Source organism: Drosophila virilis, chromosome 4 (assembly GCF_030788295.1).
Source record: "Drosophila virilis strain 15010-1051.87 chromosome 4, Dvir_AGI_RSII-ME, whole genome shotgun sequence".
NCBI lineage: Eukaryota > Metazoa > Arthropoda > Insecta > Diptera > Drosophilidae > Drosophila > Drosophila virilis.
In genome coordinates, this window is record NC_091546.1 from 25,278,927 (window position 1) to 25,294,433 (window position 15,507).

At 38.3% G+C, this 15,507-nt stretch overlaps 3 protein-coding genes across 7 annotated transcripts in view; 1 reads left to right on the plus strand and 2 right to left on the minus strand.

Moving 5' to 3' along the window:
- Positions 1 to 1,734, plus strand: part of LOC6634202 (uncharacterized) — a 41,875-nt gene extending 40,141 nt beyond the window's left edge. For all 3 annotated transcript variants that reach the window (XM_015169703.3, XM_002057698.4, XM_032437879.2), the window contains exon 13: positions 1,034 to 1,734. In XM_015169703.3, coding sequence (XP_015025189.1) covers positions 1,034 to 1,615 — 582 coding nt within the window. In that variant the 3' untranslated portion in view covers positions 1,616 to 1,734. The remainder of the gene's footprint in view (positions 1 to 1,033) is intronic.
- LOC6634228 (uncharacterized) overlaps positions 1 to 15,507 on the minus strand; it is a 169,799-nt gene that overhangs the window by 78,157 nt on the left and 76,135 nt on the right. For 2 of the 3 annotated variants that reach the window (XM_002057703.4, XM_032437877.2), the window contains exons 4-6: positions 5,402 to 5,509; positions 4,850 to 4,941; positions 2,976 to 3,226 (exon numbers count right to left, since the gene is read on the minus strand). In XM_002057703.4, coding sequence (XP_002057739.3) covers positions 2,976 to 3,226; positions 4,850 to 4,941; positions 5,402 to 5,509 — 451 coding nt within the window. Of the gene's footprint in view, positions 1 to 2,975; positions 3,227 to 4,849; positions 4,942 to 5,401; positions 5,510 to 15,507 lie in introns of those variants that run through there. The other variant, XM_070209505.1, reaches the window with a different exon arrangement.
- LOC6634201 (protein kish) lies at positions 11,457 to 11,941 on the minus strand. Its single transcript, XM_002057697.4, has one exon. The coding sequence runs from the start codon at positions 11,818 to 11,820 to the stop codon at positions 11,602 to 11,604; it is 219 nt and encodes a 72-aa protein (XP_002057733.2). The 5' UTR covers positions 11,821 to 11,941; the 3' UTR covers positions 11,457 to 11,601.

Consider the following 15,507-nt stretch of genomic DNA (forward strand, 5'->3'; position numbering starts at 1 on the left):
TGCCAAAAATATATTGCCTTTCGTCCAATGCCGCAATTGTTAATCCTTGCGGTAGTCGCTGCCATTGAGGCCCGCAGCGGCACGAGTACTGCCACGGGCCCGGGTGTCCTGAGTGTAGCCACCCTGTGGGTTGTAAGTTCCTGCAAATCTCGCAAGGGCAAAGCCCCATTTTTCGTTAGGTTACGGCTTAATTGCAAACCGGTGCACGCCATGGGCCATGCATGTTCCCATTTGGCCCACGACAGCAGGATAAACCATATATTTGCGATGAATATTTTGTAACAATTGGAAAAACAAAATTGTTATATATTGATCCCTCTCAAAAGTTGACTTACAACTTTAAAACATCAATAAAATTATTCAAATCTACATCCTAAATAAAGCTCTCGCTAAAGCAGTTGCATAATTTTGTCGTTATTAGCTGTGAAAAAAAAGCTTGAAATCTAAAAATATACTCGATTATTTCTGCGTCAGACAAATTTGTGGGCCACGCCCACAAGGGCGGGTAACAATAAAAATATACTGCTCTTCAGCTTTATGGCTAGTAACCAAATTTGGCAAGTCGAAGATACATGAATTTGTACAAAAGATATGGCAACCACGCCCACAGTCGACTCTAAAATTGTTGAGAATGGAAATTTTCTTCAAGTCACAATTTAAAATTTAATTCTTAGAGGCTTTGGTTTTAAAATCAACAACTCAATTAGCTGGAGGACTATTTTCATTTGAGAAGTGTCCTTAACTTTTTAAGAATAATTGCATTTGCTAAGCAAACGCAGGGAAATAAAATAATAAATTTAAACAAGAAATGAGTGTTACAATCTTACATAAAAAATGTTTAAGTCTTCATCGGAGGCAAAACATTTTCTCAAAAATTTCATTAAAATAATTAAGCCTACTTGCTCCAGGCTAATGTGAAATTATTTTAATTTAGACCACTTTCTTATTTCAATTGCATTTCCGATTTGTTTCCCGATAGCAATACCTACTTTTTTTCTAAATAACCTAATAATAACTTGGTTTTTTTTTTTAGTTAACTGAACGCTTGGCCAAAATGGCTGGACTCAATAAACGCGACGATGCGATGCATACAAACCCGAGCAGCGTGGCAGGCAGTCGCATGAACTCCATACCGAATTCTCAATTGAATGTGGATCTAAAGGCTTTGGATAAGCTGGTAAGCAGCCTGTTGGAGCAGCATGCGGCTAGCGCCGGCAGTGGCAACAACGCCGCCTCCAATTTAGAAGCGGGCAGCCGTACGCCACCCGTCCAACGTAAGCCATCCAAGAAACTGAATCGCTGGCGTCCCCTGTCCCGTTCGGTGCACAGCTTTAAGCGCGCCGAGGGCAGAGACCACGCGGGCGGCAACTTTACGCAACTGCAGGAGACACAAGCGCCGCTGGCCCAGCATGCGCCCAACATGCCTACCATCATGGAGAGCAGTGCCGGCAGCCCGGCGCCCAACAATACCCAGCCTGCGGCGCACAACCCATGGACTGCTTCACTGGAGCGCACGCCAGGCGCCGTTCGGAATATGCTGCACAGCATCAGCCAGGCAGGCAATGGTGCTGATCAGGAGGATCAGCTCAATTTAACACAGAATTATGTGGGCTAACCGAAAACAATTTTATAAACATATTATAATACACAAATAAAGAATATCATAGATTGTTATTAAATATTTGGTGCTGCATTCGATTGCACAAAGAATTAATTTTGATTGATATTAACCATCATTAATCAAAAGATAAGCCCTTTACTATTTGTTTTTTTGAATAATAAATTTTGCGCTTAAAAATTTATAACAGTAACTGAGTGACTGATAAGTAGATTTATAATTTCCACGGGCGGGTGCGTTATAGGCCAGGTAAGCCCAGGTAATGCCCGCTAATAGTTAGCTACATTAAATATAAATATCCTGTTCGGGTTGCTCATCAAATTACTTGTAATAGGTAAATCTAAGTCGAATGTAAAGACCACTAGTTCAAGACTGACCGAGCTTTAGCAAGGTTTCAACAATAAGTTTCTGGAATGTGGCTAGTAAAAAAATTGATAGTGAGTTCAGTTTATATCCTTTACTCATCTCAAAAGAAACTTGGTGTAGTGTAGGCTAAAAATACATACACTTTAATTTCCATTGATTTAAATTGTAAAATTGTAAAATATTTATAAGTTAAATTCACCGAGTCTACGTCAAGCTCAGCCGCAAAAGAGGCAAGTGTCGGGCAAGGACCGCTTGGTCGCACAGAATGTCAACTGGCTGACTGTAGCAGTTAATATTTTGAAGGAGAACAGACGGCAATAGGATGGGCAAGTCACACCCAGCGTTGACTGATGATGATTTTCGTGTTGATGTTTGCAGCCTGTCATCATCAGAGATACAAGCACTATGGATACCGCTCCCAGCCCCGGTCGTACTGGCATTCAAAGCAGATGCGGTTGGGGCACAGGGGAAGACAATAATGAAGCTGTTTGAAGCTGTCTGCTCGTTGCGGTTGTCGGGCAGTAATGATGATAAAATTGCCAGGCCTGCAAATTCTAATGCAGTGTGAAAAATGGAGAAAATAAAAAGTGCCTGCCATTTAGTTGTAAGTGGGCGCTAATTAAAGTGAGCGCTTGGAATATTGCGCAGCCATTCACTCTGCTGTTTTTTATGAAATGCAGAGCCTGCAAAGGCAAAATATGCTGGAAATTGTTTTACTATAATTATTAAATTTGAGGTATTACATTTTTTAATCGTCTTTCGGTGCAATATAAACGCAGCGCTGCCAGTAAAATGTTTACGAATTTCGAACAAAGCAGGCGAATGAATGAGAATGTATTCTTAAATAGGTGTTCCAATGTGGGTCACGTAGTCGTCGCTAACAGGGAGGGCGCGAGGGAGGCGACTGGGCCAGTTAAGTGTTACACGTATCCTAATCTAATTTTTAAAGTGCTTTCCATTATATGTAGCAATGCTTTTATAACCCACTCACCTGTCGCTCCATGACGCCAGCCAACTGTTCGCGCTCCGAATTGCGATAGTATCCGGTCAGATTGGCGCCCAGTCGCATGGTCACTTCGTAGCGCGTTTTGCCACTACGTGCTGCATTGCGATTGCTTTTCACGTTGAAAAAGCCGGGATTGCCAATGCCACTGCCACTAGAACTGCTGCTGGAGCTGGCCATGTTGTTGTCAAATTCGCATGCACGTTGGCAATTACTGGCACTGCCATTTCCAATGCAACCTTAAGGAAAAAATACAATGTGGAAAAAAATATGATAAGTATATGGAGGAATTTATTTAAAAATATAGCTCAGTTGCTTGAAATGTAAAATTTAAATGCGTGCTATGCCCAAAGAACGCTTTAATTTTATTGAGCTCAACCATTTAAATGTTCAGCATAGGACGAACAGAGATAGCCAAGCGTAATAATTTAATAATGGCCACCCAGTAAAGCTGCCTTGTCATAGTCACACAAAGAGCTAAAGATTTCTGCCACACCACCTCGAGGTCTGTAAAAAATGCAATAATAGACATTACAGCGCATGAAAAATGCGAGAAATGTTAGCGCCAAGTGCTGAACACACGCAGGGCTAACCCTCGTCCAGCCACGTGCCATTTTGTGGCCCATTTTACTATGCATTTACCACCTGACCCTCGGTGAGCTTGGAAAGTGAATGTCAAATTCGATGACGTTGCCATTCTTAAAAAAATGTTGCCAGGGGATTGAATAGGGGACCAAACACTTATGCCACTAGCCAGAGTTCTGTTCTCATGACATATGAAAACTGTGTGAGATAGTTGCTTCATCAAAATGTCAGATTGTTGTTTATTTATGAACATATTTAGTTGAGAAACAGTTTGTATTGTATATTAGATTAATCCAGTTTACAACCAATTAAAACAGACAGACTTACATACAATGTAAGTCCAACAATTCAACAGATCGATGCACATTAAGCAGAATTTTTAAACCAATTTTCAAGTAAATTTTTGAGCAAGAATGCGTTATGATATTAATATGAATTGTGCAAAGACTTTTATAAGCATATAACAAATTCAGCAAATCTTTTCGGCTTTTGAAGATTTTTGCTTATAAGAGAAGTCACATATATTTTCAAAGTATCTCAGTAGAGTTAGAGCTGAGAAACGCAAATAGAAACGAAAATAGTTTTACCAACTCACAACCAGAATACCATTTTTTTGAAGTTTTATTATTTTATTTTATTAAATATCACCAATGGAGACAATAAACAAAATCCTGTACGAAAAAATGGATTGCAGGTAAATTCTTATTTGGAGCCCCGTAGAGAACGTTTTCGTAGTGTTTGATTAAACTTTAAAACTCTTAGGAAATTTAATACACGTAAATGTTTGCCACGTTGTGATGGGACCCGGCCTGATTAACCGTAGCTCGAAATTGTTGCTAGTTGCAGTTGCAAAACAATGTCAGCAGTGGGTGTGGCACGAGGGGCAAATGACAACCTGAACCCTGTATACTATTTCCCATTAAATGGCGCGACAAAGTCAGGCAAAATGGCAAATACCTTCCCACAGCCGACAACCGATTGGGTCGTGCCCCTGCAACGGCCCCTACAGCTTCTTTGCCTGCACTGTGAACGTTTAATGTTTCACAACGTGCATCGAGCGCAATTTAAATGCTTAATTATTGCCTTAATTAAATTGTTGCTCCTGCTTCATTTTTATTTGCTGCAATCTTTGCCCGCCTTTCTTTCTCTCGCTTCATTTTTTCCTTTGCACTGTTATTTTAACAAATAATTTTTTTGTTTCTCTGCCACTCATGCTCAATTTATTATTGCTTGTTACGTCTGATTAAATTTCATTTACTTTCTGTTGGCCCACTTACCCTTAATTGTCTCGATTATTTCGGGTATTTCGCATTTGGTTCCTTTGTAGCCCGCTGGACAGTGGCAGGTTATGGCCGCATCGCCAATGTGCCTGTAATTTCAAAGAAATTTATCAGTTCAGAATATTGTTTATTAAAAGATCTCGAGTCTACTTTCTATAGATGAAACGATCCTAAAGAAAACCTCTAGTTATCATTAATACAAGTCACTCGCCATTATTATAGTTAACATCTATGAAAACAGCTGCTTAAATTAACCATATTGATTTTACCTGAAGAAACCTTTGGAGTTTAATGAATAATCTAATAGAATCCATACACTTTGTAATGATATTAGTCTAATAAAAGCAGAAAAATAGTAGGAAAAAAGGCATAGTGCACCAGGATGTAGAAGTAAAAATCGTTCATAGATTTTAAAATATGTCTGCTGACAACTACTGCTACACTCTGCTCTGGTCTGGTATTCGTCTTCTGGGCATTGAGATTTTACAAGCCCAGCCGAAAATTGTCATCTTAATTGGCTTGAGTCTGTTCTATGTTAAGTGTACTTACTTGCATGTGCCACCGTTTTGGCAAATATTTGTATGCGCATCCGTGCAGAGTGGACCATGCCCACAATCGCTGCCACTGAAGCCGGGGAAACAGGCGCAGCCATATGAGCTGCAATGGGATGTGGATTGAAGATACGAATGTGATTAATAAATGTTTTTTCATTTCTCTTTATTGCTTAGTGTAGGATCTTCCAACAGATAAGCTGTCAGGGCTGGACTTGCTCTGCTCTGATATGTCCGGGAGATAGGTCTTCGCGCAGTTGTCAGCGCTGGATTAGGATTTGCGTATCGCTCTCGATCTGGGTTTTAGCACAAGCTAGGAGTTGTCAGCTGCTAAGTTCTTAGCAAAAATATGTAAGCATGTGAGTATGGTCAAGTTAAAGTTTTTGCTTAATATTTTGGAACGTGACTAAAACTTATATTGTACGATGCAAATTTTATTTCATTAGAGCTTCAGCAGCGGCAGCATTAGAGCTAAATGCTAAGGTCACATACATGACCCCAGGCAATAATTTAAATAACATGGCGCCAAGGATACGCTTGAGTCGCAGAGCGAAGCAAATTATGGCTAAAAATCGCCCACGTCATGTTGACAGCCTTGAAAAAGCATTTCTCACTTATTAAGTTCAATTATGAGTAATTACGCGTACAGGTCGAGCTGTCCTTGAGCTTTCTTAGGCTTGCTGCACAAATTCAGGACTATTTCTATTAAATGCCATTAAAATAGGCCTCAGAATAGTTGAGTCTAGTTGTCTTGTCAGTTGAAATGTATTATAAATTTCAAAAAAATTCTAAATACGTTATATGATTAAATCTATTTGCGGGTAGAATTTGCCAAAGAGTTTAATTAGATTCTGCTACCATGTCAATATTCATTTGAATTTAAACGAAGCAAACGGCTGCAAATTGCATTCGGCTTTTGAAATCACAGAAATTAATTCACGCTAACAAAATATTCTCGTTGACAATTTAATTGGGGTCCGGAGTTTAGCTAAAGTTAGAAAATAGAAACAAAAACATAAACACAAAGGTCGCCATTTGTATGCTAAATAATTGCGCAGCCTTTCCCATTTATTTTACACTCTGCCTGTCCCGGTGTCCGTCTGTCTGAATGTCGCTCGTTTTTCAGCGCCAACAATGGCACTTGTTGTCTGCTGTCTGTTGCCTGTTGTCTGTTGTTGTTGCGTCGCTGACACATGTCAACAGAAATTAATTTTTGGAAACATTTTTAGATTATTTAGAAGCAGACGCAAAATATATTAAAGTACTTCGAACATAATACATAGGAAAAATGTATAAAGAATTTTTAATAAAGATCTAGCTTCTGGTTTCCGACATGATAAAACCCAAAACCATACCACAAATTCATTCTTGCATGCAATTTTGTATACAAAAGAAATTTACTGACTGATTGAATGACTGCTTGATGGATTGGTAATTAGCGCACAGTTCAAGCCCTAACAGCTAGGAAGTTGAAATTTTCCCTGAAGCTTTTTTAGCGTCGAAAGTAGCACTATTTCAAGGAATTACTTGTTATCTTGTCAGGATGTTAACAATCAAAGGTTTTGGCTATTGTTAGTTGACCTTAATGATTTCTGATATCACAGCAGGCAGACATATATGAGCCGACCCTGAGATAGATACACAGTTTATGGAACAGACTTTTCACGAATAAAAGTTCTTGGTAAATACGCCCTAGTTCGAATTAATACTCCACATTTTTCTTGTTTTAGTGTCAAACTTTGAGGTATCAAAGCTGAATAAAAGACAAACTAATTGATTTGCTATTAGGGCTATGGGCAATACACATTAGCTGATAGCTGAACTTATTTTGATACTCAATGCATGTTAAGGATATGCCGAGTTAGCCGCAGGCCATAAAAGTAGTGAAAGCGAAAAAGTTCGCTTTTGCCTGGCCCTGTGCTCATAACTTTAACGAAAGAAATCAAAACGTGCCCAGGGGTATGACAACAAAAAACCCTTGGAGGCGACAAGAAAACTTTTCCTTTCATTCTGCATTTTTCCGAAAAACTTTCACTTGGACTTCTAGCAGTGTTTCGACTGCTGTGCTTTAATGGCCATTCCTGGGGAGTGTATCGGGATATTTGGAGCAGCTGACAAATTTTAAATTAAGGGGTATTATTTTAAAGCGTTTCTTCTGCTCCGGTAGGCCATAAATTAAAGCATATTACGTTGCTGTTGACCGCAGACCAAGGCTTTGGCCGAATTCGAACTTTTTTAAGCAACCGCTTTTGTTGCCTTTAGCAATATATCATACAGCTCTATGTATGGACTGTAAGTGGCATGGTTCGGGTCACACCCATTATTGAGGACATACACGGGGTGCTGATGTTCTTCTTCTTCTTGTTCTTCTTCTCCCTGTGAAACTTAAGTGCATAAGAAATTGTGCCTTTGTCTAGCGGAAATTAATTGCCTCTGTGTTCGGGCATCTGCGGTGCTTACAATTACAAGTCTCGTGCGAAACGTCCTTGCTTGTCCTGCCGCCTGTGACGGAAGCGTTTGCCCAAATAAATGCCACACATGGCTGTGCCTCTGTGTGACCAACAAAAGCTGTTGTCGAAAAATAAAAAAAATTCATTTGCTCAAATAATGTGTATTCGTCTTTGTGATACCCTAATGAAACTATATATTGGCATACAGTTTATCTAGAAAAATTAAAAGAACTTATTTAGGTGTTCAACTTGTTTTCAATATTTGAAAAATTCTATTTATCATTTGAATCCCCTTTAGAGTTTATTCACATATTTAAAACTAAACATGAAAAGCGTGTGATAAAAAAGTACATTGAAAATTCAATGTGTATCTCTCGTATGCTGTGTTTGTGTTTTTTTGAAACGTTCAAATTCACCTGCACCTGTTTTCCCGTATGCTGAAGTTTTTCTGCATATTTTTAGATTTTTTCACCCAGTTTTTGAGGATTTAAAACTTTTTACCAAGCAAAAATGTTGGCAAACGTAGTTTAAATATTTGTTGTATTTTTTTTAGATTATTTTACCGTGTACCCGTACCACAAGCAAAAACGGGTATATATGGCGCAACTATGCAGATATTTTTTTAAATCAAAATTAAATAATTATGAAAATGTATCTATGAAGTCTTAGCTACATAAGTTAGGGATAACTATTTTGTGAGGGTATTTACTGCTTTCATATTGATACACATAAGTACTCGTTAACTTAAGTACGATCAAAATCGGTCCAATTTCAGGGTATATATTTTTTGGGCCTTCTTGTCTAAGCTATTTTATTTTTTGATATTTATGCTTGCCTGGCGGCCTGCTGCCGTAAATAAAATTTGGATTGTTTTGATTGCGATATCGAGATTTTTCGCAGTGCGTTTAAAATTCATTTAAATTTCAAATTCTGCTCAACAATTAAAACTGCGTGCCAAAAGCTGTTACACTTTTATGGGCTGCCACTCGAAAAATGCTGACAGCAGAGCACAGACTGCAGTCGCTTGGCTGCGTTTTGCGAATCGCAGAAAGGACTAATAATTTCCATGACACACACGCAAACATATATGGTATATGTGTGTGTGCGTGTGTATGTTTTTGTGTGAGTGTGCCAGCCAATGGCGCGTAGATGCCATCAACATGTCATACTTGCAGCCCCGGCCAACATTCCTTCTGTGAGCTGCACTTACGACCAGCCGACAGTAAGCAGACAAAAATAAAAAATAAAGACAAGTTGGATCCCAATCGTACACTCACAGAAAAGGATTTGCATTGGAAAGCTTTTCACATAAACAAATGAATATTCTACAAACGAAGTGGAAACATGTTTTTTAAATAATAAACCAATAAGTTTGTATAATTGCAATATAAAACTGGTTTTGCAAATCTCCATTCCAATGTTAAGTCTCATTTTACATGAGCGATTTTTTTTTTTAATTTTAAGTATATGACTTTCAAAAACCTATTCCAATATCAATTTATGGGAGTCACAGAAATGTACATCACTTTTCTTTCAGTGTAGCTCGCTTGGGTTAGTTGAGCACTGTCTAACATTCCTAGTAGACTTCTTGACAAAGCGCCAAAAAGCATGGCAGTGCCAAGAGTCACCGAAAATATGAAAAGCGGCTAGTTATATCTCAAACTGGTGCATGGGATCACCACTTAATTTCAGTGAAGTGAAGTCAAAATATGCGACATATATATATATTTATTCATATATACATATACATGAAAATATATATACATATGAATTACAAATTGTTAGAGATATTATCTCAATTTGTTGAAAATATGTATAAAAAAAATTTTTTTAAATATTAATTTAATATTTGTATGTATGTCTCTTCATGAAATTCATTTAATTTTAAAATAATTTATGGATTTCATAGACATGAACGCATACAAACGTGCGGCAAAGGGTTTTCCACATAGAACACAATGAATAGGAAACGGAATGGCAAATTACAGCAAATTGGTTTCTGTTTCTGTGTGTGTGTGTGTGTGTGTTTGTGTTTGGAGCAGCAAATAAAATTGTAGCAGGGAAAAAAAAGAAAAGCGTAGTACGTTGGCGGTTATATTTTCCCTTACCTTTTTACCTAATGCAATCAAGTTAAATGCCATTAAATTTGATGGCTCTGTGTGCGCAAAGGGGTGCAGAGTACGCAGAATGTATAAAATGTAGCTGAATGGTACAATTGCCCTACGGCTGTTTTTTTTTTCTTTTTTCTCTTTTTTTTTTTTTTAATAGCCGGACAATCGTAAAAATGCTGTTAAAATATAAAATTTGCATTAGCATTTTTATGGTTTTATCTGTTGTGCGTAGAAATTAATTTTCGAATATTACGCATGCGGAAATTCAATTGCATGCGAGCAGTGACAACTGCCATACGAACTTCCATGGAATTGTTGCAAAAATAACAATAGCCAATTATATTTGGGAGAAGTTTCTGCCGACATGCCAGTTGAAGGAGTTGAAGCAGCAGTTTTTTGCTGAAGGAACTTTGCAGTTAAGGTAAGCCACATATCGTAAGAGAGGCACAGGAAAATTAAAAGTAAAACTGCCAATAGAGTTCCAGGGCAAACATGGCAAACTTTTAATTGCGCAGAACGAAAAAGAGTGGAAGAACAACAGAGACAGAGAGAGAGAGAGAGAGAGAGAGAGAGAGAGAGAGAGAGAGAGAGGCGATACAAGGCGCAGTCAGATGATGTGACAAAGACGGGTCAAAATTTTGGCCAAACAAAACTTAATTGCAATATGCAAAGCACCAGTGCCGCAGTGAATCCCTCCTGGCACCTGGACGGCGGGCTCAGGCTCTGGCTCAGGCTGCGGCTGTGGCCTCCTCGTGCACTTTGGATAAATGACAATGTTTGACAAGGCAAACAATATACGCATTCCCACTCATGACTGCTGGCCATGCGAATGACACTGACACAGTTCGGGCATGAGATGCGGCAAGCCGGATGTGGCGGGCGTGGTGGGGCGTGGCTGATGTCAAGCGACTCATTGCACATGCAACACCCACAATATTGTCCTCTTTACTATTTTGTAGGTTGTAGCAGCTCCTGATCCCTCTCCCCGCCGGTTGCTGTGTGTGTGTGTGTGTCTGCTTGTTTGCTCCCGCACTGAACCTGATCTCATTTAACGCTGTCGTTGTGTTTGCCCAACTTGCAACAGCAGCCGAGCCAACGTTTTTTGTTATGAAATGCGAAAAGTACGAAAACTCCGAGACGAAGCGTTGCATATTGATTGCCCCAAGCCAGCACCCATCCGCCCCGCTTAACCATGTGGCACACAATTTGCCACCGCTTGAACGTGGCCTAATTTCAGTTGTTCTTGTTGATGTCCTCCTGCACTGATTGTAGTCCTGGCAAGGATCCGCTTATAGCTAGCTGACTTTGACAGGTTGACAAGTTTTTTTTTTCGTTTTGCCATGCAACTTTCAGTCCATATGTATGGCAGAGGGTGAGTATTTGTTAAGTTATGAAGTGATGTCAGAACTTCCTTAGAGCTCATATTTCTCTGCAGTGTACTCAGTGCTCATACAGTAGCTGACAGATCTCCGAGTAAAATATTGCCAGTAAATGTGTTTTAATTATTTATTTTAAAGCAGCTTTTAGTTTACGCTTATCCATATGGATCTAGTTTAGCACAAATGCTACACTGTGCTAGCTGTTTGTTGGTGTTTAATTAGATATACCGAAAGATTTCACGCTGTATTAATTTGATCTTAGTTGGAAAACAGCAACATTATTGCCATAACAACGCAGGCAGCACCAACCCAAGGCGATTCGCGTTCTCCGATCCGCGCCAACTTCCACAATGTAAGCCGTAACCCGGACTTATTCCGATCCAATATCCTGGGACAGAGTGGTCGCACATAAGCGCAGGTGCAGATCAACAATAGGATTACCGAAAGTAAACTTTGAAAGTTGAATAATGCACTCATGTTCTTGCGAATTTAGTATTTATTCTTCTGTTTTGAGAGAACTTGTACTCGGCAGAAGCAGCAAATAGATTAAACTATGGCAAATATGTTCAATGTTAAAAAATATGTTTTTTATGAGAAACAGTTGATAGCCTACTACTCAATTATAATGTCAATTAGCAATACTATGTTATGCCACTCGACAAGCTTTTTAGCTGTGGTAAGGTTCAAACCTTGATTGCATGATGAAATAATAAATATTTATATGTATTTGCTCGCTTCGAAAGAGAAAATTTTGCTTAGCGTACGACGGACAGACACTTGTATTGTATTATTTTGTATTTTTGTTTTTTTAAGGGACTTGAATGCATTTTTTACTTAAATTTAATTCATTCAACATTTCCTGTGAAAGGCAAGAGAAAAAGTAACCAGAATCAGCTCAATAAAAAATCCTCTTTGATGCGTCTCAAAGCGAAAAACTTTTTCAATTAAACATTTTCTTCTTAAAAACACAGACACGCATCGAGCAAATGCCCTTAGCAAAAAAAATAACGTCGAAGTCAGAACCAAATGGTTGAAAAAATCGAACAAAATATTAAAACATAAATTTTTTTCGTTTCTGAATCGAACTTTTGCGGTGAAGTGCACCAGATTTATGCAGCCCCCCAAAAAATGGATTCGTGGATGTCTGCCCAATGGAAAACGCAACAAAAAATAAATGTGTATTGTTGTTATTTTTTTCATATTCTTGTTTATATTTTTATTTGTAATTTTCTTTGCAGCTGAAAAGGCAGCAACTGCAAAATTAAAACGCGAAGCTAAAGAGTCGCCGAGCTGGCTGGCCAATTGTTTATGGCTTATTGTTGCTTGTTCCTGCGGAACTTTCTGTGGTGCTCGGTTGCCAAAGCGGCAAGTGCCAGACGACCCAAGTTGTCGAGTACCAGTCGAATTCGCAAACATTTTGAATATTTTATGCAAACTTTATTAGCAATAAAATCAAGTTAGCTGCCAAACACTTGTAATGAGCTGGCAGAAGGGCAATGGACATGCGGAAAAGTCTGCATTTCCAATGGGAAATGCCAACGACAACAAACTTTCCCATAAGCAAAATGCAGCAAAATGAACTTTCAAAATCCTCTACAAATAAACATCACATGTTCTCTATCGTGTCTTACGTATATGTATCACAGTATCAATCGCATCCATTCACAGACATTGACTCTGTCAAGTTGGCGCAGTTCTTATTTACGTTAAAGAGTATGGAGATGCCAGTGTCCGTCAGTCAGTCACTTAATCCATCTTTCTTTAACATTAAATAAATAGTAAAATGGGTAGCAATCAAAACTCTTTTGAAAGCAGTAGATATTAGCAAAAGCTAACCAGTCTAATGTTATCATACTTATATGTAAACTAATCATTGTGCATTGTTGTTGCAATATCATAGATATCAGAAGAAAAAATACAAAATATTTAATATTAATAAAAAATTAATAAAAATCTACAATGTAAGGATACTCTTCGGCACTGCCTGCAACAGAAAGTCGGACCTTTGCAAAGTCTTAAGACAATAGGCCTTTACCTGAGAGATTTGTTCGCATACAAATAGACAGATTCCTTCTGTCAATCGACAAACATATATATATATATATATATATATACTTTATGTGTTCGTAGATATCACTTTAAATGCGCTCTATATTTCATGACAAAATTATAATACCCTCTACAAGGGATTAAAATGGAAAACAAGTTTAAATGTGAATTAGTAAAACTGTCTTAAATGCTTTTAATTATATTTTATAGCAAGCCATACGAACGATATTGTAAACATAAAATACTCATAAAACTGTTAATAACGATAATAAACTTCAAACTTCAAAAGAGCACGTTGAAAAGACAACTACTGATTTAGTATTTAATATTTTGAAGAATATTCCCTGAAGCTATTGTTTGCTCAAATATTATGCTATACTACTGAGGCTAGGTAGTATTATGCGCACACATAAACTTTGAATGTGCCGTGATATGGAAATGAAACATTTTCCGCTTTTCTCACGCACCTCTTCCCTTTGTCGAGCGCATTTCACATCTGACGCCGCTTATTAAAATTTTGCACACAAAGCCAAACGAGCTACCAGCTCAGTAGTAAAAGTGAAATTAATAAACAAACAAAATACAAAAAAAAAAAAAAAACTGAAAAGGGAAAAAAGATTTTCAAGTATACGCACTGTATGACGCACCCCCCGACGCTGACTCTTATCAGCCATTTGACATTTTCAAATGTTATGCATTTTTTCGCACATTTACTTAACAAACGCGCTGAGCACGAGGACCATAAAAATGCAATGAGAAATTGTGCGGCAAGAGAAGAGAGAGGGAAAGCGCAAGAGAAGGATGAGAACTTTGGGGATGTGCTGTTTCGACTAGGGGCTGTCAAGCCGTTGTGTGGCACAAACTATAAAGACGGCAACTTCAGCTACTTGTCACCGCGACGCAACGCCCCAAACGTTGCCACGCCCAGCCCTATAAAGTTTTCTGCTGCGAATTATTGCCCGTGTTGTGTTCGTGTTTGTGTGTTTATCTTATAACACGTAGCCCCGAAAGCCAGGTCGGTGCCTCATTTGCCTCCAGTTGTTAATTAAGTTGACGTCGCAGGAGGCTACGTGCCAGACGCTGAATTCTATTGGGGCTCAGCGGCCCAATGGCTCCACAACTCCACAGCTGGCTATCGGAAGCTGTCACTTTTATATTAAATTTCTAGGCAACACATTTCGCTTTTATTTTGACATTAATATTAATATTCAATTAGCCAGGCCCACACACAGCCTTGGGCCGTCCAATTAATGTTAATTATGCTAAGTAGAAGAGGCCACTTGGAAGTTTTTCTTATTTTATGCCCAAATTGCTGTCAAATTTTTATTATATTTTTTGTAATATTAAATTTCTTGCCAGTCTCATAAATCGCGACACTTGACCTCACTGTCCCCGAAAGTATAAATTTGATTTGTCTGCTTTTCGTTCGTATTTCTCTTGCTCCATTATATAATTGTTCTACAGTAATACCAATGGCATGTTAATTGCTTTTAAATTGCAAAATTCGTAAGCGTTAAAACTCAAATTAACAAAGCTATTGAACAATTTCTTCGATCTGCTCGCCCGCCAGTTTTGTTTATTATGCTAATTGAGTCTCTATTTCGGGGTGCTTGGTTTTTCGCCAGGCTGGGGCTTTACGGCAATTAACTGTGTATCCGTTGGGGTCGATTTAGCGTGGGAGCTGACTAACTTTTACATATTTCCATAAAAACATCAGATTAGTGATAAGGTAGGAGGAGAAAATCCTCAAGCATCCCTAAGCTATATCAAAAGTACTGTGCATTATTTAAATTATAATGAGTCCAAGATTAATCTGCTTTAATATAAATTCTAGCTTTGAATCATTTTTGAATAAATGGGGTATTATAATGAAGCACGCTCAACACCGAGGTATATATATTCTTGATTAGCATCTGTCTTTCAATTGCAATACATATAACGGAACCGGCCTGATCGGTTGAAAAGTAGGTTCTTGTATAAACGACATTTGAAGACAATGAAGACAAAACTTGGCATTTGTTTAGTTCACTCCATTTAAATAAATTTATGTGATGAATGAATGCGCGAGTGAAATTCAGAGCTCTAGTTGTTACCGCACTTCACATATCTGAATGG